Raw genomic sequence first — 27,240 nt, 5'->3', positions numbered from 1 at the left:
CAGTCTCTCTCTGTCAGTCTTACTTAATATCCTCTCTCTCTCTCTCTCTCTCTCTCTCTCTCTCTGTCAATCTCTCAATCTCTCTCTGTCAATCTTACTTAATATCCTCTCTCTCTCTCTCTCTCTCTCTCTCTCTCAGCCTGTTTCTCAGTTACCCTCCCCCCTGTTTCTCAGTCTCCCCTCTCTCTCTCTCTCTCTCTCTCTCTCTCTCTCAGACTGGAGTACCAAAGAGCCATGCGCTTTCCCCAACCGACATTCCACTGTAGGAATTCTGGGCAGTCTCTCTCTCTCTCTCTCTCTCTCTCTCTCTCTCTCTCTCTCTCTCTCTCTCTCTCTCTCTCTCTGCCACTTACACCCTAAATTGTAGTGGATGAAACAGTTGTGACAGTGTCCGAACGCTGGCTAGCGTCTTCGCGCATTTTCAAGCCCGACTCCGTTCTCACTCGACGCCATTTTGAGTCATTACCTTCGTCCCAATGCGTCAATGAGTCAATTAAACAAATGACGTTGAAAAAGTCTCGTCATTTCGTCGTTTGTCGACGTCATTTTAAACCGAAGTCGACGACAATTCACCCGAACGCCACTCGTCATTCACCAGAGGTCAAGTTTGACGTCACGGGATCCCGCCGTTGACGTCATCGCGTTGCCATGGCAACCAAGGTGAACCGGCCAATGGGGCCAGAGTTGCTCGATCGGCGGGCCAATCAGCGTCGGCCGGGATCGGCGACGGCCAATCAGAACGCGGGAAATCGACAATGAATAGTATTTAGGGGACGTTGCCAGTTTTTGTTTTTTTTTGTGATTTTTTTTTGGTAGGTTTAAAAAAAATTTGTTTGTATAAATATGTTAATAATATGGATTTTTTATTTCAAGGGTTAATTTTAGAGATGTTTGTTTGGGGGGGAATTTGTTTGTTTGTGTGGGTGTGGAGTTGGTGTATGTGTATAAATATACGCATTAAAATTCACATACACACGTGTTTAGACTAGTATATATATATATATATATATATATATATATATATATATATATATATATATATATATATATATATATATATATATATATATATATATATATATATATATATATATATATATATATATATATATATATATATATATATATATATATATATATATATATATACTTACACAGCATACATATATATATGTAGAGAGTTGTGGAAAGGCAGAGATAGTCAAGGAAAGAGAGAGAGAGAGAGTGAGAAAGAAGTGTTATGAAGAGAGAGAGAGAGAGAATGAAGAGAGAGAGAGAGAGAGAGAGAGAGACCCCTACTGTGACCGACTTACTACATATATACTCAAGGGAGAGAGAGAGACAGAGTATGTGTACAGAATCTTAAATTGAGAGAATATTCCTACTAATACAAGTGGCCAGTTTGATCAGTTTCAAACTGGGTTCTTCATAAGGTTATATAATATAAATATATATATATATATATATATATATATATATATATATATATATATATATATACTATATATATATATATATATATATATATATATATATATATATATATATTATATACCATGAGAGTATTTAGGTAAATTCTGTTGCATTTCGGTATATTTTGTGGCAATTTAGATTAATTTTGAGCTAAATCCTGCTGAATTTTAAGTTCAGTTAAGACCTTTGAGTTTTAGGAGATAATTAAAAGAGTCCTAAGGTAAATCATTTAAGTATTTGGGGAAATGATTATGGATTCTTAAAGTAAATATGACCTTTGTATGTTAAATGAAAAAGAATTTTTAGGTGAATTTTTTTAAGTATTTAAACCATTTTGAGTATTTAAGGTGAATTGTATGATATTTTTCACATAATTTTATGAAGAATTATACAAATAGAATGGAATGTTTTCAGGTAAATTATATATATATATATATATATATATATATATATATATATATATATATATATATATATATATATATATATATTTATTTTATCTTTAAATACAAAATCATTTTACAATTTCGTATTATTCCACAATTTAGTTTAATAAATTAAAGAGAAATTTGCAGCTAAATCTGATGTAATATCCTACATATTTAAGCCAAACCTAACCCAAATCATAATGGAATGAGGTTGCAACCTCTACACCCCTGTATGCCACAGCTACAACCCACAACAGTCCACTGACCACCTTCTGCAACCACTAAAAATCGCATCACAATCAATTTTACCAATACAGTTTAGTTAAATAAGAGACTTTCACATCTGAAATCCACTTCAAACCATCCTAGAATGAGATCGCAACCCATACGCCCTATTCTGTGAAATCTACAACCCATAACAGCCCACTGACCGCCATGTACAACTACTCAAGATCACCTTACAGTCAATGTACCCAAATCAGTTTACTTTAACCCAAATCCACTTCAAACCACTCTGGAATGAGATCGCAACCCTTACACCCCATATGCCACAGCTAAGACCCTCAACATCCCACCAACCACCTTCTACAATCACTCAAAATCGCATCACAATCAATTTACCAAATCAGTTTAGTTAAATAAAAGGATTTTTCACCTAAAATCCACCTCAAACTATCCTAGAATGAGGTTGCAACCCCTACACCTTGTATGCCAAAGCTACAACCCACAACATCCGACCGACCACCGTCTACAACCACTCAAAATCACATCACAATCAATGTACCCCAAATCAGTTTAGTTAAGCAAGAGAATTTGATAGTTCAATTCATCATAATTTTGAACAAATTTCCAACCCAAATCCACCTGAATCTATTCCGGAATGAGGTTGCAACCCCTGCACCCTGTATGCCAAAACCACAGCCCACAACATCCCACCAACCATCGTCCACAACCACTCGAAATCACATCGCAATCAATGTACCCCAAATCAATCAATTTCCCTTGTGACATCTCGGGGCCGACTTTTGAGCAGTTATATAGATAAATTGGGCGCCAAGGAGGATCTCAGAGAGCCCCTCGTTTACGTGGAGTGGGAGACTTGAGATTGAGGACCACTCCTCCCCCTTCCCCAGATCGCCTCACCCAGCACCCAAATCGTCTCACACCCTCCCCCCTTTAAAAGGTTTAAGGTAGGGACAGAGAGTCAAGGACAGTCTCTTGGTCGTCTGTGGTCAGGAGTGGACAGTGGTTTTAGGCTTCCTGAGTTTTGAGGTTTAAGGTTTTTTGAAGGGATGTAAGGTTTTTAAAGGGTTTATTTTTTTTTAAAGTAAGTTTTTTAGGGAAGTAATTTTTTAAAGGATTAAAGTTTTTGGGGGATTTAGGTGTTTTAAAGGGTTTAAATTTTTTGGTGATTTAAGTGTTTAAGGGGTTTAAGTTTTTAGGGATTCAAGGTTTTTAAGGGTTTAAGTTTTTCAGGGATTTAAGTTTTTAAAGGGTTTAGGTTTTTTAGGGATTTAAGGTTTTTAATGGATTAGAGTTTTTTAGGGATTTAAGTTTTTAAAGGGTGTATTTTTATGGATTTAAGTTTTTAGGGGTTTAAGGGTTTGAAAGGGATTAAGTTTTTTAGGGATTTTAAGTTTTTAAAGGGTTTACATTTTTAGGGATTTAAGATTTTAAAAGGGCTAAGGTTTTTAAAGGATTTAAATTTTAGATATTTAAGGGTTTTAAAGGGTTTAAGTTTTGTAGGGATTCAAGTTTTTAAAGGGTTAAGTTTTTTAGGGATTTAAGGTTTTGAAAGGGTTTAAGGTTTTAGGGATTTGTTTTTAAAGGGATTAGATTTTTTATGGATTTAAGTTTTTAAAGGGATTACATTTTTTAACGGTTTAAGGTTTTTAAAGGGTTTAAGATTTTTAAAGTATAAGTTTTTAAGGGACTTGAATTTTTAAATGTTTTAAGTTTTTTAGGGATTTAAGTTTTTAAAGGGATAAGGTTTTTAAGGATTTAAGTTTTTAAAAGGATTAAAATTTTTAAACAGTTTAAGGTTTTTAGAGGGTTTAAGTTTTTTTACAGGTTTTAAGGTATTTTAAATGGTTTAAGTTTTTAAAGGGTTTAAATTATTTTTAAGGGTTTAATGTATTTTAAGGGGTTTAAGTTTTTATGGATTTAAGTTTTTGTAAAGGGTATAAGGTATTTTAAAATATTTAAGATTTTTAAAGGGTTTATGTATTTTTAAAGGGTCTAAAGTTTTTCAAAGATCAAGGTTTTTTTTAGGTTTAACTGTTTTTTAGGGATTTAAGGTTTTATACAAGGGTTTAAGGCTTAGGTCTTTTGATATTCAAAGTTTAAGTTTTTAAAGATTGAAAGTTTCAAGGGGTTTTAGGCTTTCAGAGTTTGAGGGGTTTAATTTTTAGACACCTAAAGGTTTAAGTTTTGAAAAGATTGAAGTATTGTTTTTTTTTTTTGGCTTTCAAAGTTTTAAGGATTTTTGAGTTTTTTAGGGATCTAGATTTGAGGTTTTTCGAGTGAAAATTTTTTGGGATGAATAACTTAAAAAAAATTTTTTTAGGATGAATAACAAAAAAATTTTAGATGAATAACTTCAGAAAAAAATTTTACAATGAATAACTTCAGAAAAATTTTTTAGGATGAATAACTTCAGAAAAAAATTTAGGATGAATAACTTCCGAAAAAATTTTAGGATGAATAACTTCAGAAAAAAAAATTTAGGATGAATAACTACAGAAAAAAATAATTTTGGGATGAATAACTTCAGAAAAATTTTTACAACGAATAACTTCAAAAAAATTTTTTAGTATAATAACTTCATTAAAAAAATTTTAGGATGAATAACTTTAGGAAAAAATTTTTAGGATGAATAACTCCAGGAAAAAAAAATTCTAGGATGAATAACCCCAGGAAAAATTTATTAAGGATGAATAACTTCAGAAAGAAATTTTTTGCATGAGTGGAAAACTGTTTTATTAAGTTTATTGGAAAGTTTTTCGAGGAATAATTATCCTGGAGAGTGTTTTTTTTTTTGGGGGGGGGGCCGGGACAAGCGAGACAAATTTTTCAATTAAAAATTCTTTTTTCTGAAACTTTTTTTCGAGTTTTGAATGTTAATTTTTAATTGTATTTTTGTATTTTATCAAAAAAACTAAACTTCAATAAAACATAAGTGTTTTTTTTTGGAAGCCTAAAAGTACTTGTCAGAATTATGTAGAAAGTAATTTTTTTGGTGATTTTGGAAAAAAGTTAAATAATTGCCATTTTGACCAATACAGGTTTTTAAAAAACATTTGAAAAATAGTTTTTTATTTAAAATATATTTTTGGAACTGGAAAAGCAAAAATTTATGTGTAAAAATAAAATTATTAAGATGAGAAAAATTATATTTTAATTGATTTATTCATGGAATCAAGACATAAAACAGTTTTTAAATGTTTTTGGAATTGCAAAAGTTACGATAAATACTTTTGAAATATTTTATATTTTATAACAAAAAAATAAAACAAATTAAATTACTATTTATATAATTTCCACTTATACAAACACGAACAGAGTTTTCTCTCTTAAACAAAAAAAAAAACGAACAGAATTTTCCTATGTAAACAAAGAAACAATTTTAGCGCCAAAAATAATTCTCTGTCATAATCACCAAATGTAAACAAACCATTTTGGCGCGAACTTAACTCGTTCGAATCGCTGACATCGGAGTGGACTACGCCTTCCCCTCTCGACCCTTAAATTGAATAAGTGCCCCTCCTGTGAACGTGCAAAGTGAAAGAGAAACACAATACGGACGAAAGTAACTCGAGAGAAGGAGAGAGAGATATAAAAAAAGAGAGACAGAGAGAGAGAGAGAGATAGGGAGAGACAGGGAGAGAAGGGGAAGATGAAACCCGTGTCAACAGCTGCACGGATAATCACGGTGAGGAGAGACGATGTGTCGTGTTTTTTCGTCGATTTATTTATCTAAAATGCCACTTTTTTTTTTACAATAAATTGGTCGTTTTTGATAAATGTAATTACTTTATCATATATTGGACACCTTTATCTCAGTATTATCAAACCCTGCCTTATATTTATGAGCTTTTGTGCAGTTACTTGAATTAATTCACTAATCAGAAAGTCAAAAAAATCCTAAGCATGACAGAAGAAGGAAAATAACTTCAGCTCGGCGCACTGCGTTGTACGTTACCCCAAAACCCATTTCGGCGGAATAATTGCCGACCTTGGAACCTGAGCTGAATTTCGGAAGCAAACATTTACCTTACAAAAAGGCCCATTTAAACCATTTAAACTCATTCCATGCCAGTTAATGACTCAGGCGATGTCATTACCCCTTATTTATTTTAGTCGGCGACACCTGAGGACACGAGACATATAGAAAACGAGTGTTTGTGTTTATGAAAATTATCATTCCACACTGACTGGTTTCTTTTGGAGGCCGGTCTGTTTAAGTGTTAGTAACCGGTGGATTTGGGGCTATATATTAACCGGTAATTGACAGGTATACACATTTACTGACCAGTAATTGACAGGCATGCATACATTAACCTCAAAATAGCTGGGAAGAATTTGTTCTGCTTGAAATAGCCGAGGTGTGTATTTTAGTCAGCTTTAAATAGCCCATTTAGATTCTCTAAACTTTCAGTAATGATAGATACACAGTTATTAACATTTAAATGGCAGATAAATATATCATTGACAGTCAGATTAAACATTTATGTTAATTAGTAAATCGCAGAGATGTGCATTTATTAATCATTGTCTAGAAAACCCACAGGGCTACTTGCAGGGAGTGATTCAATTTTATAAAACCCACAGGGCTATTTAAGGGGAATTGTTCAATTTTGTAAAACCACAGGGTTATTTAAAGGAAATGATACAATTTTCTAAAACCCACAGGGCTGTTTAAAGGGAATTGTTCAATTTTGTAAAACCCACAGGGTTACTTTTAAAGGAAATGATACAATTTTCTAAAACCCACAGGGCCATTTAAAGGGAGTGATTCAATTTTGTAAAACCCACAGGGATATTTAAAGGTAATTGTTCAATTTTGTAAAACCCACGGTGTTATTTAAAGAGAATTATTCAATTTTGTAAAACCCACAGGGCTGTTTAAAGGGAATTGTTCAATTTTGTAAAATCCACAGGGCTATTTAAAGGATTGATTCAATTTTATAAAACCCACAGGGCTGTGTAAGGGAATTGTTCAATTTTGTAAAAACCACAGGCTATTTAAAGGGATTGATTCAATTTTATAAAACCCACAGTGCTGTTTAAAGGGAATTGTTCAATTTATAAAACCCACATGGCTGTTTCAAAGGGAATGATTCAATTTTGTAAAACCCACAGGGCTATTTAAAGGGAATAATTCAATTTTGTAAAACCAACAGGGCTGTTTAAAGGAACTGATTCAATTTTGTAATATCCACAAGACTATTTAAAGGGAATTGTTCAGTTTTGTAAAACCCACAGGGCTGTGTAAAGGGAATGATTCAGTTTTATAAAACCCACAGAGATATTTAAAGGGTATTTTTCAATTTAATAAAACCTACAGAGATATTTAAAGGGAATGATTCAATGTTTTAAAACCCACAGAGATATTTAAAGGGAACTGTTCAGTTTAATAAAACCCACAGGGATATTTAAAGGGAATGATTCAGTGTTTTAAAACTCACAGAGATATTTAAAGGGAATTGTTCAATTTTTGAAAATCCACAGGGCTATGTAAAGGGAATGATTCAATTTTATAAAACCCATAGGGATATTTAAAGGGAATTGTTTAATTTAATAAAACCCACAGGGATATTTAAAGGGAATGATTCAATTTTATAAAACCCACAGGGATATTTAAAGGGAATTATTCAATTTTGTAAAACCCACAGGGCTATTTAAAGGGAATGGTTCAATTTTGTAAAACCCAGAGGGCTATTTAAAGGGATTGATTCCATTTTTTAAAATCCACAGGGCTATTTAAAGGGAATGGTTCAATTTTGTAAAACCCACAGGGCTATTTAAAGGGAACTATTAAATTTTCACAACCCACAGGGCTATTTAAAGGGAATTATTCATTTATATAAAACACACAAGGCTATTTAAAGGGAATGATTCAATTTTGTAAAACCCACAGGGCTATTTAAAGAAAATTATTCAATTTTATAAAGCCCACGGGGCTATTTAAAGGAAATGATTCAATTTTATAAAACCCACAGGGCTATTTAAAGGTTATGATTCAATTATGTAAAACCCACAGGGCTATTTAAAGGGAATGCCTCAACTTTGTAAAACCCACAGGTCTATTTAAATGAAATTATTCAATTTTGTAAAGCACCAAGACTATTTAAAGCATTTAAAGCAACACATTCTCCAGAACCACACAGGGCTATTCGGAGGAAATGACGCAGACGTCCCGCAGTGCCTTACAACACCGACGGGGCTATTTAAAGAGCTATTTAAAGTAAAAAAAAAAAATGCTATGATGATTCAGTACCAACCTCATCAAAATTCCTGCCCTTCCCTTCAGTCCAATTTCCTAATATCCTGATTACATAACGCAGGTAAAGGCCACCCCTTTTTTTATCTTAAGCCCCGATCTTCGGAGGCGATTTGAATACCCGATTTGCATACGTGAGTCGCAGGTTTAAACGGCGCTAAAAATAGGCGCAGCTTCTAATTGAAGCGACTCCTGTATTCGCGCTGTAGTTTTCGGCCAATGCGCAGCGAATAATTTTCTCGCGTAAGAGGATTCCCGGTACTGGAGTCTTTGGCGAATTTGATATGAGGAGGTTTTTGTAAAGTGGTTGGAGTGTTGCGTGTTTTTATTTGTATTTGTGGTCGTGATGTATTTGTAGAGGCGTGTGTTTTACGTGTATTTATGCTTGTACAATGTTTGTAGATGTGTGGGTTTTGTAAATTGTATTTTATTAAGATTATCTTTGTGTGTTTTGTCAACAAACCGTAGCTCGCATCTTTCTTTATATGAATATTTAAGTACGTTTGTGTATATTCATATATATAAGTAAAATATGCACAAACATACACATTTGAATATATCTAGATTACATTTTTTTTCGTTTATTGTGTCAACAAACAATCACTTTCATATACCCTTATATAAATATCCATTTGTTTGCGTTTGTGAATATTTTCAATATTTCATATTTTATATATTTGACGTATTTTATACTTAATATTTTATTTTAGATAAATAACACCTGGATTCTTTCTCCTTCCAGGTAAGCAAACAAACAATTAACCTCTCTGACACGTGACCCTGTTCAGGTGAGGAAAAAGGTAAGTTTTCCTCAATTGGGCCTCGCATTAATTGTTTATTTTTCTGTTGACGACATGTTTACAACTGTGCTCGTAAACAAAGGGACCAGAATGACTTGTCCAGGACTTGAGAAGGAAAAGTGATTAGTGTTTTTTTCATTCAGATGAGTCACTGGACTTAGGGATGAGTTTCATGTTTATTTTTAAATGAGCTACTCTCTCTCTCTCTCTCTCTCTCTCTCTCTCTCTCTCTCTCTCTCTCTCTCTCTGGCTTGGTTAGAAGACTTTGTGACCGAAGCTGTATATAAAAGTAATCTCTCTCTCTCTCTCTCTCTCTCTCTCTCTCTCTCTCTCTCTCTCTCTGTGTGTGTGTGTGTGTGTGTGCGTGTGTGCCTCAATATGTGAAGTGAATTAATAATATTATCGCTCCGTATGGCAACACTCAACCCTCAAATAACAACCCACAACACAACCTTTAAAAAACAACCTCACTAAAAAGATAAATCCATCTCAGATTAATCCCCCCGTTCAATTAATCCATAATCATGCAGCGTAATCCTAAAAATCCCTTTAATAACCATTTGAAAAACATTGAAATACATTAATAAGTAAAAATCGCCACTGAACATCGCCATAGACACGCCTGTAAACATATGACTCCTTTGGGGAGCCATGTGTTGAATGGGTCCCTCCCCCTCACCAGTCCTCCCCCTTCTGCGCATGCGCCGAGTCGAGTGGTTTGTTTACATTAGACTATACTATGCTTCTTCTTTCGTCCTGAAGTTAGATGCGACGGATTTGGTCTTTTTTTTTTTATTTTTTTATCGTTTTGATGTCGGATTTCGGGACGAATTCGGTGAAATTAAATTATATTGAGTTTTTTTATTGAATACTTTTGTATATTTGGGTTAGATTTGACGTTTATTTTGTATTTATTTTGATTTTAAAAGATATTTTCGAATGTCTAATTCACAATTGTATTTTTTGTGGCATTTTAGCGTATGGAATGTTTTTTTTAATATTTTAATATTCTGTCGAAAATATTTTATCTTGAAGCTAAAGGTATTTTGGGAATAAAATACAAATTTCACTTAGAATACACAAATACAAAATGTTAAGAGAAATGCAATCTACGTATAGAATTGTCAGTAGGAAAATGCTCTTAAGAATTTTAGATAATTTATTTGCATATCTCTCTCTCTCTCTCTCTCTCTCTCTCTCTCTCTCTCTCTCTCTCTCTCTCTCTCTCTCTCTCTCTCTCTCTCTCTCTCTCCGATTAGTAACAAAATTCGAGGAATCCGGGAAAACTTCATCAATCAACTTTTAATATTGAACCCCCAAAAACCATCTTTCAAATCCGTTACATAAGAAATCCTAAGAAATCCCGGATTAATCTGAATATTAAAGACGTTTTAAATCCCCAGTTATCTCAGTTTTAACACGAAAACATTAAAAAAATATTCACGAAAAAATTATCTCTAAAATTAGATACTGTAATATTCTAGTATTTTTTTTTATCGCGTTTCAACGTAAATGATTACAAAAAAAATTCCGGGAATTGATATACATATATATAAAGGGAAGGAACGAAACTGAAAGCGGAAATAATTAAGTGGAATTTATGTAAATGTGACGCAAGGGAAAAGCCCAGTCAGTCAATAATAGGAGAGAGAGAGAGAGAGAGAGAGAGAGAAATTACACACACACATATATATACAGTACATGAATACGTATGTAATAATTATATATATTGCCACACAGGCAAAGAGAGAGAGAGAGAGAGAGAGAGAGAGAGAGAGAGAGAGAGAGAGAGAGAGAGAGAGAGAGAGAGAGAGAGATATAAGCGTACAAAGCCATGAGAGAACTGTTCTCTTAATCTGTCTCGGGTTGGGGGGGAGCCCCTTCGCCGAACATTCCGCTATAAATCTCCCCCTCTCTCATTTAAGGTCGCCAAGGTCATTCATGACCTTTGACCTTCGTTATTCATGACCTAAATCATTCACTTAATTCACTCCTTCATGATTATTCACTAATCATTCATTAGATCGTCTTTAAATGTGAATAAATAATGAATAAATATCGCTGGAGCTTCGTCGAATGGACTATGGGATTCAACAACTGCCCTGTGAGGCTGCTGACGTCAATGATGACGTCAGCAGCAATTGTCGTCGCGTTGCCGCTTCGCACGACTCCTCCTCCCCATTTCCTACCTTTTCCTTTTACCTTATTTCCTCCCTTTATTCCTCATTTCCCTCAATATTGCCTCATCGTCCCGTTATTCCCCTTCTTCCGGATATATTCAATCAATTCAACACTTTAAATTTGAATAAGATTCAAATTTAAAAAATTAAATTAAAATATTAATTAAGGGGACATTAGGCAACTTTGGGCTGCTTGTGTTGCCGTCACGTCGTCCTGGGAATTTTATTTATAGGTTTAATTCGGATCTACAGGTGGCACTTTCTACAGGCGTCTTAATTTTACGGGTAGAAGCCTTGGTGACGCTTGGTACAGGCACTATTTTGTAGGTGGCACTTTCTACAGGATACATTCTAAAGGTTAATACGTTCTACAGGCAATACTCTACAGGGTAATGCGTTCTACAGCCAGTATTCTACAGGTTTACATGTTCTATGGGCAATATTCTACAGGTTTATATATTCTACAGGCTAACACTTCATGTAGGCAATATCCTCCTGGGGAGAACATACTATAGACAATATTCTACAGGTTAACACTGCCTACAGGCAATATTCTACATGTCTGCAATTTCTACAGGCAATATTGTACAGGTTAACACTTTCTACAGGGAATATTTGACAGGTTAGCACTGTCCACAGGCTATATTCTACAGTTTAAGAGTGCCTGCAGGAAATTGTCAATAGACACCACCTTCTACAGGCAATTTTCTGTATATTCTACAGGCAATATTCTGTAGGTACTACCTTCTACAGGCAATTTTCTATAGGTACCATCTTCTTTTCTACACATTCTTATTCTACAGGAGTATTTGACAGGTTAGCAGTGTCCACCACCAATTTCTGTAGGTACTACCTTCTACAGGTACCACCTTTGACACGAATTTTTCTATGAGTACCACCTTCTACAGGCAATATTCTGTAGGTACTATCTTCAACACTAAAGGAGATTAAAATAAAATAAAGTAAATCAGATACAATAAGTCTCTCTCTCTCTCTCTCTCTCTCTCTCTCTCTCTCTCTCTCTCTCTCTCAAATTATATTATTATTGTTATATAAAATACTTTCTTTATTGTACAACAATCATCCACTTGTGTCCATCAGTGGCGACAACTCGACAATTTGAACCCATTTTTTTGTGACCCCATTTGGGGGGTGGGCAGGGAGTGTCCCTGAGTATTTTTGGGAACTGGGGGTATCTTACCCGGGCACTGGCGGCCATTTTGGATTGTTAGCAAAGTTGGGTAGTCAGGAAAGTGTCTGTATATATATATATATATATATATATATATATATATATATATATATATATATATATATATATATATATATATATATATATATATATATATATATATATATATAATGCCACTGATAGATTCGTTAATTTTAAAGTTTGTTCTCTTTTACTAAATTCCTATAGATTCTGCCTATAAGTCATATTATTTCACTCACCAGGTTGTGCATTTGTGATTGTAAGTTTACATTCAGTGGTGAATTTTACCATCAAATATTTGGTATGGCAATGGGCAACCCTTCATCCCCACTCCTCTCAAACTTGCACATGGAATTCTTTGAAAAACGATATTTACCTAACATAATTTATACACCTTTAAAGTGGTACAGATATGTTGACGATATTTCAGCTGTTTTGCCTGCTGGTATTGATGTAAATGATTGACTCTCTAATTTGAATAACCAGGCACCATCCATTAAGTTTACTTTAGAATTAGAAAAAGACGGTTACCTCCCTTTCTTAGATGTTTTAATAACAGAGAATCATTTTAATGCAAATTCAGTATTTATAGGAAACCAACCAACAACTTATGTTCATTTTTATTCAGGCCATCACCTTAAAATCAAAATATCAATTTTTTCTTGTTTTTAAAAGCATTGCGCATTGCCAGTCCCCAGTATTTGGATCAAGAAATTGAATACGTAAGAAAAATAGGGACAGATTTATGTTATCCTTCACATATACTAGATATTTGTTACAATAAAGCCCACAAAAAGTTTTATAGTGAAAGTAACACGGAGAAAGAAACCCCTAAGAACATTTGTTGCTTGCCTTATTTTAGTGGTTTTGAAAACATAAAATCATTGTTAAAATCTTTTAATGTCAACCTTGTTTTTTCCTATAATAACACACTAAAAGGAATGTTAATAAAACAACATTAATATATAAAATTCCATGTTTGGACTGCCCCTCTTTTTATATCGGCCAATCTAGCAAGGATTTAGATGTACAGATTAAGCAGCGTAAGTATTCTGTCAAAACGGGACAAACATCCAATGCTATATTCATTCATTTAAGTGAAAACTCTCACAGGATAAATTGGATTGAAAGTTCAGTGATTGCCAGATCGAAAGATTTCTAGAAATCTTTTGGAATCTGCTATTATACAGCTTACTTCTAGTTGTAATTTTAATCTTAGCCCTGACATGTATTATTTTGACCCCTGTATAAGTAAAATGTTCAAGAATGACCTAAAAGATAAAATCACTGACTTAATTAAAAATTAGTTACCTTATATATATTTTCTATGTATTCGTATGTTTAATATATATTTTTTGTAGAAATGTTCACGTTTTAAAATTTTTTTTTATTTACCAAAATGAGAGTTATTGAGTTGTACTTTTATAATATTTTTTGATGATCAGTCACCTTCCCTGTATAATCTTATAATTGTCCTGCCCTTGCTTCTGAGCTGTTGAGCCTAATCCTATGTAAAATCTCTCAAATATTAACCTTGTTTTGTTGGATCTGCTAATTCTTCAGTTGTGCTGGATTCCAGGTGCATATTTTTTCCTTTGTAATCTCCATCTGTCATACGAGCTTTCTTTGTGAACTTACTTTTATATTGCTTCAGTCTGCTAAGTAAAGGACCATAAGTCGAAAGGCCTTGCAGCACTCCATTGCTTCTCTTGCCTTTGATGATTTTGTTTTTATTTATATATTCATCATGTTCCATATTTTCTTGATTCAGTTATACATACATATATACATATATATATATATATTATACATACATATATACAGTGATCCCCTCATCGCGAACTTCCCACCAACCCATTACGACCTCGGTCTCAAAGGTCGCAGGGCAGTCGCAAGACCGTCCACTTGACTGCGATGAAGTGCTTCTCCTATCCTCTTCTCGTGCGAGACTTGAGTTCGAATCAAGTGGGGTCGGCCACTTTGGCCAGGTGTGACGGACATAAACAAAGAATCGCACTTACGGGCGAACAGAAATGTCTTCTGGTGTGTGGTGCTTGTCGTTGGGTGAAAAACTGGTGGGGGGTTTTTTGGGTAGGTTTGAACTCTCTCTCTCTCTCTCTCTCTCTCTCTCTCTCTCTCTCTCTCTCTCTTAATTTTTCTTTTCTTTGTGTCCTGTCACGTGTTCTTTTTTCTCTCTCTCTCTTTTATATCTGTCTCTAACTCTCTCTCTCTCTCTCTCTCTCTCTCTCTCTCTCTCTCTCTCTCTCTCTCTCTCTTAATGTTTCTCTTTCTTTGTTCCGCCACTCGTTCGTTTTCTCTCTTTTGAAATCCCTCTAAATCTGTCTTAAGTCAATCTATATCTTTCTATATATCCTTCTCTCTCTCTCTCTCTCTCTCTCTCTCTCTCTCTCTCTCTCTCTCTCTCTCTACACACACACACCTGCCACGTCCATTTCTGCCACTCCTTCATCATACCCTGTGTCCGGCCTGTGATACCCAGAATCCTATGTTGTGTCATATCCTTTCTGAGAGAGAGAGAGAGAGAGAGAGAGAGAGAGAGAGAGAGAGAGAGAGAGAGAGAGAGAGAGAATGATTAAGTGATTGAGAAATAAAATTCATATTTTATAATAAAGGGAGAGAGAGAATGATTGAAGGATTGAGAAAGAAAAGTAAATAAAGAGATTGATATGTAGAGAGAGAGAGAGAGAGAGAGAGAGAGAGAGAGAGAGAGAGGGAGGAAAAAGGGGGGAGGGGGGCGATTAAGTAATAGCAAAACCATATAGACACTAACTACGAAAGAGTCGCAAAGAGCCGTCAGTATCAACCCAACCGTCGGAGAGATAAGACGCGTCGCTGCGCCTTCTAACACTGAAGTGTCTCTCTCACTCGCGCTCTCTCTCTCTTTCTCTCTCGCCACTTAAACTCGTCTTCCCGGGTCAGTCGTTGTTAGATTACCGTCACAACCGAAGGCTACAACATCGACGAAGCGCCCGGAACCCCTCAGCGGCTTCAAGAAGTTGTGGGTTGTGAATTATAACCGAAAATTTAAGGAAAAAGTTACGAAGCGGATTTTGAGATTCGGCCGAATTGTGGCGCGACGATACCCGGATATATATATTTCAATATTTCGATTTTAACCGAAACGCCAAGTTGTTTTGACCTCATTTTCTTATAGAGTTATCTCAAAACAATTCGCCCACTTTCATCTGAACCGAAAACAACAAGAAAATGCGTCTGGAAACGACGGAAAACAACTAAAAACAACAACAAAAACTTGCAGGATAATTCACAACGTGGCACCTCGACCTCTCCTCGTGTGATGACGTCAGCGGAAATCTTGACGTCAGCCCCAAAATACCCCAAAAAGTTGGCCCACCTCTTTGTAGTAAAGTGCCCCACTTTTCTGAAAGTGTCGGGAAAATGCTCCTGAGGACGAAGTGCTGAAAGCCAAGCACTTGAAAACCACTTTATTTATCCTTCCGCGCAAGTGTTTGAATCGGTGCTGTTTAGAGCTGTGATAATTATCGTAAGCCGGTGAATGTCTCGTTAATTTTAATATTTAATTCCTCGATAATCACTCGATTTTATTTAATCGAATTGAGTGAGTTTGACGTTTTGGAATATCCTGAGTATTTGTCTGTGATAAGTAACCGTCTGAGTCGGCTGTAAATATACTTAAGACTTTATTTAAAAAGTGAGTTGTGAATTGGGAACGTTGGGGAGAAGTCTACGGGTTTTACACGCCAAGTTTCGATCGTTTTTTTATATGTTTAGAGATATTTGTGTATCTGAGCCAGTTTAAGGCTATCCAGGTGCAAATACACAGTACACAAAGTGTATACACTTGAATATCATCGTTAAATAGGAAAAACTTCAAGAAATCTTCATCATATCTTCTGAACTATTGGAGTGATTTGCACCAAAGATATTTGTGTATTTAAGCTTATCCAAGTGTAAATACACAATACACAGAGTGTATACACAGAATATACTTCGTATACAACGTATTTAACTCACGTATCGCCATTAAATCAAGAAAATCTTCAAGGAAAATCTTCATAATCTCCAGAACCACTTCATTGATTTCCACCAAAACTATTTGATCCAAATTTGTGTATTTAAGCCAAACTAAGGCCGCCCAGGTGTAAATACGCAACACACACAGTGTATACACAGGATACCCAACGTACTCAACCCACTTAACCGTAAACTAATACGCAAAAACCTCAAGAAAAACTACTGGACTGCTTCGCACCAAATCTCCCACCATGAAGTCTTGTTGTATCGAAGCTTCTTCAGTAGTAGGACCTGCCGTTGGAGCCCCAGGACTCTTCCTCCTGCTCCTACGCCTCCTCATCCTCCTGCCGCCACCCTGCAGGGCAAAGATGAACCGCGACGTGTACCCCCCTCGGGGGCTCGATCCTCCCAGGATATAACTCTGCTGAAGTTCTTCCTGCTGTTGCAAGTAAGGAGGACTTCATTTGCATATCTGAATTTTTTTTTATATATATTTTGAAGAGAGGTTTTGACTGTTCCTTCTAATGCTGGTAAAGTCTGGGGCAAATTCCGTCTAATTCCAGGTTGAATTCCTGTTTGCACTTGCAGTTAATGTTTAAGCGTCTTCTAATTCTCACATAAATTCCAAATTCCCTCGTAGATTCTCCATAATTGTCTTAATTCCCATTTAAATTCATGTCATTCTGCTCCTGATTCTTATTTACATTCCACCAAATTCCCACATAAATTCTCCCTATCATATAAATTCTACAGATTTTCATCCAAACATCTTAATTCTAATTCAAATTCCCGCCAATTCTCATCCTAATTCTCATTTAAATTCCCTCTAATTGCTTCTCAAATTCCCTCTAATTCCTTTTCTCACTCCCATTTCAATTCCCGTGAATTTCTCTCCTAATTCCCATGAATTTCTCTCCTAATTCCCATGAGAATTTCCATCTAATTCCCATTTTAAATCCCGTCAATTCTGCTCCCAATTCCCCACTTAAATTCCCAATTTTTGCGATTCTCCAAAATCCCACTTAAATTCCCAATTTCATAATTCTCCAAATTCCCATTTAAATTCCCAGTTTCCTAATTCTCCAAAATCCCATTTTAGTTCCCAGTACAGTTAGTCTTCAATCTTGCTAATTCCCATTTAAATTCTGGCCAATTATGCTCCTAACTCCCACTTAAATTCCCATTAAAATTCCCAATTCTCATATATTCCATTTAAATTCCCAGTAACGTTCACGTTCAAATCTCCTATTTCTTATTTAAATTCCCGCAAATCCCCGTCCCACCTAAATTCCCACTAACGTTCAAACGTTTATTTATAATCATCACCATTTCAATTCCCTCATAAATTCCTGCGTAAATTCCTCCTCATTCCGACCTCGATTCCAACCGGACCTGTCTAAGCGAAGGTTAGGGAACCGTTACGGGTTCGAGAATAGAAAGTCTTTTCACTTCCTGTTTCTCTCTCTCTCTCTCTCTCTCTCTCTCTCTCTCTCTCTCTCTCTCTCTCTCTTTCCCGGAATCTCCTCAGGAATGTACGTGACTAGAGACAGCTAGGGTGAGAGAGAGAGAGAGAGAGAGAGAGAGAGAGAGAGAGAGAGAGAGAGAGAGATCCGGTTCATTTTTTTTATAGAGATCAGAAGAGTGACACATTCTAGTTGCTTATCCTTGCTCGTTTATACTAAGTCGTTTTGTTTATTTTGTATCTTATCTTGATTTTGTTTATTTTGTATCTATATCTTATTAATTATATATATATATATATATATATATATATATATATATATATAACTTTTATTCATTTATACATATACATGATTATTTTATTTATAATTTTTATAAGTACATTTTAATCATTTACAATATAAACATTTTATTTATATTTCGTCATTTTCATTAATCAGTTTAATATATATATAAGTTTTATTTATATATATTTTTCTCAATGTGGTGTTGTTATTATTATTATTATTATTATTATTATTAAAATTATTAAAAAAATGTGCCGAAGTTTGTACAGCACAATCGAGTTTTCTGTACAGCCGCTACAGCGTATAATCATCAAGGCCACCGAAAACAGATCTATCTTTCGTATGAGCCGCGGCCCACGAAGCTTTAACCACGACCTGGTAGTGGCCTATCCAAAATCGTTGCCAGACGCACGATCATGGCTAACTTTAACCTTAAATAAAATAAAAACTACTGAGGCTAGAGGGCTGAAATTTATTGTGTGTGATGACTGGAGGGTGGATGATCAACATACCAATTTGCAGCCCTCTAGCCTCGGTGGTTTTGAAGATGTTAGAGAAAACTAAAAAAAAAAAAAAAAAGAACAAATGTCAGTTTCATTCAGATTTTCGTGACGTCAAACTTGAAGGGAATTTTCTTGAAATTGTCGAGATTACTTGGAAACAAAACATCCGTTGTGTCTCAGGCAGATATAACTGGTTCTCTCTCTCTCTCTCTCTCTCTCTCTCTCTCTCTCTCTCTCTCTCTCTCTCTCAGGGTCGTGGGAAGTGTGTGTGTGTGTGTGAGAGAGAGAGAGAGAGAGAGAGAGAGGGGGTGGATAGATAAGACGAAGGACGGAGGGATAGAGAGAGAAAGAGAGAGTTGGGGATAATGAGAGAGAGAGAGACGGGAATAAAGAAAGAGAGAGAGAGAGAGAGTTGTAGGGATGAAAGAGAGAGACACGGGGATAAAGAAAGAGAGAGAGAGAGAGAGACTGGGATAAAGAAAGATAGAGAAACACGGGGGAGAGAGAGAGAGAGAGAGAGAGAACAACAGTGATAAAGATATCTAAACAAAAATAAAGATACAGAGAGAGAGAGAGAGAGAGAGAGAGAGAGAGAGAGAGAGAGAGAGAGAGAGAGAGAGAAACCAGATGCCTCTTATCAGGAAACTCACTGGCATACGTAATGATAAAGAAAAAAAACCTCGCTTTAAATCCAGTTACGTTTGGAGAACAACGTGACAAATCTCCGGCCTCGACTCTGTTCATGAACAAATGGTCGTTTTAACCAGTTAATTTTCCCGTCAAATTAAGTTTGTGCTTGATTTAAAGCTATTTTGGAACTTGTTAAATTAGTTTCGTTTTTCATTTTTTAAGATTTATCGCTTCAGCTTCTTACTGGATAATATTTTTTAATTTTTTAAAATATTTCTAAACGTGTAGTGACCTCAATTTGGTAGAACTAAGCATTAGGTCTGTGTCGGGTATTACCTTGGAAATTGACTTTTCCTATATAGTATTTTGTTTGCTTATCAAGAATTTACCATTATATTTTGTCGGTCGACTGTAATTAACCTTAATTAACCTCAGAACTGATTATTTTTTCATATGCTAAGTAACACAGGTTAGGTTAGGGTAGGTTAGGTTAGTATGGTCCCTTTTCATAATAGATTAACGTAGCCAATCCCTTCTTGAACATGTGGTTCCCTGATGTCTCATATTCGCGGAACCGTTCCACACAGTCCAGTGGAGCTGTTACCTAGAAGTACCATCAGTTTAACCAGTTATTGTTTTTATTATAAATTTATCATATTTCTTTTTTTATTTTTAAAATGATTTTAATTATTAAACTATTTTAAGTTCCCCTGTAGGTAAAATTTACAGAAACCGGTGAAATAAAATTAATATTTTGACAATATTAAGCTGTTGCGAGGAAAGGTCGCGAAAACCAGCTTAGCATCGCGAGAAAACAGAAGCAACGCGCGAATTCAAAAGCCGCGTGGCGTGATATTCGCCTTATCTTCCTCGTTAGATAACGCCGAAGGAATTATCTGGGGCGTTTATCAGCCATTTAATCAGTCTCACTTATCGTCTGGACTTTGGACTCGGAATTCCCTGTACCGGAGGAGATGGCTCAACGTGGGAATTTCCCAGCGACATCTGATAACGTCCCCTCGGCCTCATGCCATCGTGGGACCCTGGAAGTATGCTAAGGTGTAAGGGGGTCATTTAAAGCCTGACGTTGACCCCAGGACTCGGCCCAACTGCCGCTAGAGACGCAGTTCATCCCCAGCAGAAGGTTGTGATAAGGTTAGGTTAGACCTAACTCTCACGCCCTTGGGGACGGGATGCGAAGGCTTCTGGATGGCGTGCTAATTCCCACGGGTTTGACGTCGAGATTTTGGTCTGATTATAACTGGTTACTCTCTCTCTCTCCCTCTGAGAGACTTCTACATTAATAGTCTCATTTAACTTCTAAATATCAAGGCCCTGGTGTTCACCATACCAAATTCTCACTATACCCTTTACCATCATCATCATATTCTCATTTAACTTCTAAATCAAGGCTCTGGTGATTCACCATACCAAATTCTCACAATACCCTTTACCATCATCATCATATTCTAATTTAACTTCTACATATCAAGGCTCTGGTGATTCACCATACCAAATTCTCACTATACCCTCACCATCTCTCAACATCCTTCCCATCTTAAGAGAACACCTGCAGACCTCCCAATACACACACACACACACACACACACCACTCAGGTGGCACGGCTGTGACGTCAATGGCGGCAGCTTCCTCTTTGAGGGGGACCACTTAAACAGATGTTCGTTCTGAAATAAGATACACTTTCGTATGCATCTGTCGGCCCCTGACACCTGCGAACGTACGTGAAGGAGGTGAATTAGAGTATTTTTTTTTTTTTCGTAAGTCTTGTATGTACTTAGATGCGAGCGACATTTATTTCGAGGCAGCGAGGGGGTCCTTTCTTCACAAGTTGCCGGGACTTGGGACGTTAAGGACACGTGTGTGTGTGTGTGTATATATGTGTTTATAATTTTACGTGTTTAATTCAGTTTATGAAATTCTTCTTGTGACACAGTAAACTAAATCAGAGTGTGTGCAATATGATACGCACTGTATATTGTTACCCTCAAATTTTATGTGATATTGTACAACATTTATACATCTTTCTGCATGTACGACATGCATTTACGCACATTATGTACATTAGTGTGTACTTCCGAAGTCTTGGGTAATGTGTAGTGTATGTGCATCCGTTTTATTGCCATGTCTTGTAAATGTACTGTATTTAAACAAGTCCCACTCAGTTTTGCATACAAATTATTGTTATTATTATTATTATATTATTATTATTCAGAAGATGAAAAACCACATTCATATGGAACAAGCCCACAATAGGAGCCATTATAGACTTGAAATTCAAGAAGCCTTTAAAGAATATTATTGAGGTGTTCATTTGAAAAGTAACAGAAGGTAAAAATGTTGAAGACAGAAAGAGGAGATATCAGCTATTATAAAAACAGATAAGTTAACAACTAAATAAAATAAAATAAAACGTAAATAAAAGACTAAAATAGAACTCGAATTGTACTAGGGTAGCACTGTAATGCATTGCACCTTCGCACACGTACTTCAACTATCGTCGTTCTTGCAGGTCAGCGGAGAACGGAAAGCGGAGATCGAGAAACTGCTGCTGGGGGCTGTGGGATTCAAACCCCACAAGGACTCGAAGAGTCACTCGGACGCCAACCAGAGGCTCCACGACGATTCCCATCCGGCCACAGCAGCCGAAGCGGACCAACACCACCACCAACACAAGTCCTCTTCCTCTTCCTCCCACTCGAGCAAAAGGTCGTCGCTCACCAGGCGATGGAGGAAGTCGTCCCTGAAGAAGAAGGGTAGCAGCAGCGAGGAGGACCACCACAATGCAACAGCGACGTCTCCCACCAAGTCCTCGAACTCCACCGGTTCCTCTTGCGACTCCTCTTCCTCCGTCAAGTCTGCGCACAGTTCTCCCTCGCCTAGTCACGATGCCCAGCAGCAACAGATCCCAAACGCCAACACTTGCAGCGTCCCTTCAAACGGTCGTCTCAACATGGATGCTAGTGACGTCGTCTTTGCGAACGACTGCGTTGTCGGAGAGAGTGACATGTCCATGCTGCAGAGATTAGCCCTGGTGAGTGGTCTTCGACCTTTTTTGAGCTACCTTTTGACCTCTGGTAAGAACAGAGCCCCCATATCCTGCCAGGTTTAATGTAGTATGACCTATTTAACTTAATCTATGGGTCACTTTGGCCTTTTTTGACCTCTGTAAAGACGAAGGGCCCTCATATCCTGCAAAGTTCTGTGTAGTATGACCTTATTTAACTTTGTCTATGGGCCAAGAGCCTTTCCCGTGCTCCAGGATCGAGCACCCTAAATTCGAGTGGCCTACCACCACCCAGTCTTACAACCTCATGCTCATTTTCCAGAACGCCCTCAACCTGACCGCGCCGGCTTCCTCGGTCCTGCTAAACAACCGCCGAAACAACTGGATACAGCTCTCCGGCCACCCCGGGTCCTTGGCACCGGCAGGTCCCGGCACCATATGGAAGAAGCGGGGTCCAGAGCCCGTGGAGACGGAAGCCTACAAAGCCCTCGCCACAGATCCTGCCAGGGAGATAACCCCCACCTTTTTCAGGGAGATAAAGTATCAGGAAGAATGTATCCTTTTGTGCGGCGATGCTCGTCTGAGATAGAATTTAGGCTAAGGGTCAAGTGATGGGACCTACAAATTAAGAGTTAAAATGCTGCGAAGATACCTTAAGTAATGCCCGCAGTGCACCACGTGAGGTGTACTGACAGCACTGCCCCCGTGCAGGAACAATGCTCGTTTGTTTTTATTGTACATCAATGACAGTTTATTTAGTAGATAAATGTACTGACAGGCTGACGGGAATTACTTTACCATATAAATTTTCACAAGGAAATGAATGACGTTTTAGTAAAATCTATCGACAAGCTGACCTAAGCTGCCACGACTATAACTTCCCACTAAGAAATAAACAGCATTTTATTATTAATCATTTCCTTGATAGAAGCCACCAAGTACACCATCTTGGCATAGCAATAATTTAAGTAACTGGTAACTTTACTTTGGGTTTGCGAGAAAAGAAGTCAGAAGTTGGGTGTTGTATGATAATCCTTACTTACTGGCCAAAATGCATAATTAATCTTTTTTCTATTGTCACCTTTTCAAGCCATTTTTAACGCTGGAACTAAAAACACATTAACATTTGCAGTTGTTACTTTCCATAACATTTTAGAACAGGAACATTTAAAATGCACAGACATTTATGATGTAAGATTTTTCACATTTCACACCAATATTTCCTTGACTGCCCAAATCCAGATTTTATAGAAATGGCCGACCTGCTGTACAGCTTCAACAACCCTTGCGTCATGGACATCAAAATGGGCACTCGGACATTCCTGGAGACGGAAGTCTCCAACACCACAGCTCGTCACGATCTGTACGAAAAGGTACGTGTGTTTGTTTTATGTTATTGCTCGGCCAAACTCGTATACAGAATTTAAACAGCTCGGGACATGGACAAGCCGTAACAGGTTTCCACTATTTCCAAGCCAGGAGTCATTTTAGTTTCATAGCCCTGCTAATATGCACACTGTCTAACCTGAGGTTGACTGTGTCTTAAATAACTTGACAAGAGAAATACCAAATTAAAAAGAAATTTGTATTTTCCTTAACATACAAACCTACAATTTCATACTCTGCGATTACCTAGCTTCGAATGTTCTCGACTCTGAAAATAAAATCCTAACGCTACCTGGGTCACGTGGGTTGACCTGACACGGCCTCCTTCCCCCATCGTATTTGCAGCCACACTCAGGTTCGCACATTATCCGATTCATTTCTCATTTTGCATGATTATTAGTTTCCTTCACTAAAAATAAATAATCGTCTTTGTCTTCGCAGATGATCAAGGTCGACGTCTCGGCACCCAGCAGAAAAGAGAGCGAGGAGAAAGCCGTCACCAAGCTGAGGTATATGGACTTCCGCGACAACATGAGCTCGTCCCGTTCCCTCGGTTTCAGGATAGAAGCCTTGAAGGTGAGAGCGAGCTGCTGTTTTCCGTCAGATTTGAGGTTCTCAGATTTTTTGAGTCAAAAATAATGTTGTGGGCTTCCTTGCTTTTCGTTCGTTGACTTAAATCTCTCTGCGTTTGGTTGTGTCGTCCAAAACTCATTATAAAAGTACTATAGTTTGTAGAATCCTGGAAGAAATTTGAGCTTTTCAATTTTTTTGAGTCAAAAATAATGTTGTTGACTTCCTTACTTTTCATTCATTGACTTAAATCTCTCTGCGTTTGGTTGTGGGTCGTATAAAACTGGTTATGAAAGTAGTGTAGCTTCTAAAAGCCGTGAAGTAATTTATTTATATTTTTACCAATTTCTTAAAATTTCTAATAACTGATCTCTTCTTCCTCTATTTCTTCTTATCTTCTGGAACTTTTTACAAACACCATAATATTCTTTGGAAGCTTGAGTAAGATTTATTTTCTGAATACTGTAATATAATAATAATAATGTGTACAGTAATTCATGGGCTTGCAAAACATCGCCTTTTTTCACTTTTAAAATTATGTGCGTCACTCAAGACATACCTACCATTGGCAGATGAGCGGGAGCGATGCAATCACGGAACTCCAGACCGTCAGGAGCCGGGAAGAGGTAGCTAACATCATGAACGGGTTCCTGAAGGGAAGAGAGAGTACGAAACGGCAAATAATCGAACGCCTCCACCACCTGAGGAAAGTCTTTGTCAACTCGCCATTCTTCCAGGGACACGAGGTAAGATTGTCCTTGATTTTTTTGTTTAAAATCTTTAGCTTTCATTTTTATATCTGTACTCATAAAGGTTGACTTTCCGAAATTATTTTGCATGAAATTGATCACACGGGTCACAGAATTGTCAAAAATAAACCTTAGTCATTGCAAATACTGTAAGAAAATGTGTCTTCTTAGGTATAAGCATAATTTTTAATCACTGGAACAACTTTTAACTGCGAGGCTTAATTGTTCTGTGGATTTCTGTAGCCACAGCCAAGCCTGAAAGCTTACCATTAAGAAATTAGACACTACTTATCAATTTCTTGGCTGTAGTTATAAGCCTTTGCTATCTGTCCCCCGTAGGGACACATTCAGAGGTTCATAGTTAGATATTTGGGTTCAAAGTTGCATCAGTTTGAGTGTTCCTTAAAAGAACACTGAAATATGAAACGGTGGTTTGGTTCATCTCGTCTAGATTAACCTCTGTTTGTCAATTTCATTATTTGTTTCATCCTATACTTCAGGTAATTGGAAGCAGTATATTGATAATCTACGACGACGAGAAGGCTGGCGTGTGGATGATTGACTTTGCCAAAACGGTTCCACTTCCCTCCGGGATGAAGGTGACTCACGAGAAGCCGTGGGAACTCGGAAACCACGAAGAGGGTTACCTCTTCGGGATTGATAATCTCTTGCGGGTATGTTTGTTTTTTCAGCTCTCCTGTTCCCTTAACTTTTAGATACCCTAAGGTGAATTCATTATCACAAGAGAACTTATTAGAATTCGTGCATTATCCTCAGTTGACCCCTAATGTCATATAACAGGTCAAATCATTCTATCATACGCATGGTCATTCATACGCAGTGTTCTTGATGTCCCCAAATCTGTCTTATATCCTTCACGTTCTCAGCCTCTAAGGCAACGCTGATTTCTCTCGCTCAACCCTAAACCTCATTTCAGGTTGTGGATGAAGTGCCTGTGACTAAGACCAAAAAGCTTGGGTTGTTCTGTACACCTTGAGGACCAGTTGTGTAAGTTACGTACCAGACCGTGAAGTGAACGCAACCGTAACGTGGGAACCTTGAAGTCTGTGGCAGTCTCTCTCTTTTATCAGTACGGAAACACGGACGAATGAAGAAGACAATAAAAAAAAAAAAAAGCATTCGGTTTCGAATGTCATGGCAGCCTATATACCGTAGACCTTGTCCGCTACGCGTACTGTTGACAGCTCCTCCGTTGTACGTACTACGTACTGTCATTAGCCACATTCCTGAAGGAATCTTATGTTTGCTAGTTTCGACTCCTCCTCCATGACTCGGGCGAAATGCCCAGGAACTCGTCTCTATCCCCCGGAAAGGTTCGGCGGAGTGCCGACGGAGACGAGTGCGTGTGTGTGTGTGTGTGTGTGCGCGCGTGCGCAAGACTTTGACCCGCTGACGTTTTTCGTCACTGTGAAAGAGTTAACGTAATATTAATAATTTAAGTTATATATGAATTTGTAATGAGATATTTTTATAATGTATAATATTTCCTGTACAGATATAATATGAATTGTGATACAATCTTCTCTATTTTGTCTACCAACTCCTCCTTATTTAGCGTATCGTAGTAGGTAGTTCGGATAGATGCATTATGTTGTTTTTGAAATATCAGACGTCGAACTCAGGTTGACCGTTGTACAAGTATTATCCAGTATCTAATCATAACGCCGAACCCGTGAATTGTTGCGATGACCTTCGGACTTCCAGGATAGATTGTGGGAACACTTTTTAAACTATTGTGCATTACTTTTGTAAGTATTTAAATACAGAATGTTATAAAGTACTTCTTGTATTTGAATATCACAACTGTGACACTACAATGAGGCTATCTACCTAGTTCGACAGCCAGTATTTGCCATAAATGTCTGACCTACGTATAAGAGACCAGTATTAATAATTACTGTCATTTGTATATTCATGCATTTCACTTCCCTGGGCCGATTGCTAATTACCTCTAATTGTATGTTAAAATTATGCTAATGTATTAACCTCCAGCA

The 27,240-nt window shown here is 36.9% G+C and overlaps 1 protein-coding gene across 6 annotated transcripts in view; it reads left to right on the top strand.

The window, feature by feature from the left end:
- IP3K1 (inositol-trisphosphate 3-kinase-like protein) overlaps positions 1 to 27,026 on the top strand; it is a 33,203-nt gene extending 6,177 nt beyond the window's left edge. Inside the window, exons 1-9 of one of the 6 annotated variants that reach the window (XM_067134177.1) lie at positions 3,114 to 3,173; positions 5,186 to 5,832; positions 22,026 to 22,547; positions 22,843 to 23,074; positions 23,763 to 23,893; positions 24,348 to 24,482; positions 25,049 to 25,222; positions 25,726 to 25,899; positions 26,163 to 27,026. In XM_067134177.1, the coding sequence (XP_066990278.1) occupies positions 5,797 to 5,832; positions 22,026 to 22,547; positions 22,843 to 23,074; positions 23,763 to 23,893; positions 24,348 to 24,482; positions 25,049 to 25,222; positions 25,726 to 25,899; positions 26,163 to 26,222 (1,464 nt within the window). In that variant the 5' untranslated portion in view covers positions 3,114 to 3,173; positions 5,186 to 5,796 and the 3' untranslated portion in view covers positions 26,223 to 27,026. Of the gene's footprint in view, positions 1 to 3,113; positions 3,174 to 3,519; positions 5,128 to 5,185; positions 5,833 to 9,145; positions 9,204 to 15,394; positions 17,062 to 21,269; positions 21,375 to 22,025; positions 22,548 to 22,842; positions 23,075 to 23,762; positions 23,894 to 24,347; positions 24,483 to 25,048; positions 25,223 to 25,725; positions 25,900 to 26,162 lie in introns of those variants that run through there. The other 5 variants (XM_067134178.1, XM_067134181.1, XM_067134180.1 and 2 more) reach the window with 5 other exon arrangements.
- The last annotated feature ends 214 nt before the right edge of the window (positions 27,027 to 27,240 follow it).

This window comes from Macrobrachium rosenbergii, chromosome 35 (assembly GCF_040412425.1).
Source record: "Macrobrachium rosenbergii isolate ZJJX-2024 chromosome 35, ASM4041242v1, whole genome shotgun sequence".
Lineage (NCBI taxonomy): Eukaryota > Metazoa > Arthropoda > Malacostraca > Decapoda > Palaemonidae > Macrobrachium > Macrobrachium rosenbergii.
This window is presented reverse-complemented; position numbering and strand designations above follow the sequence as displayed.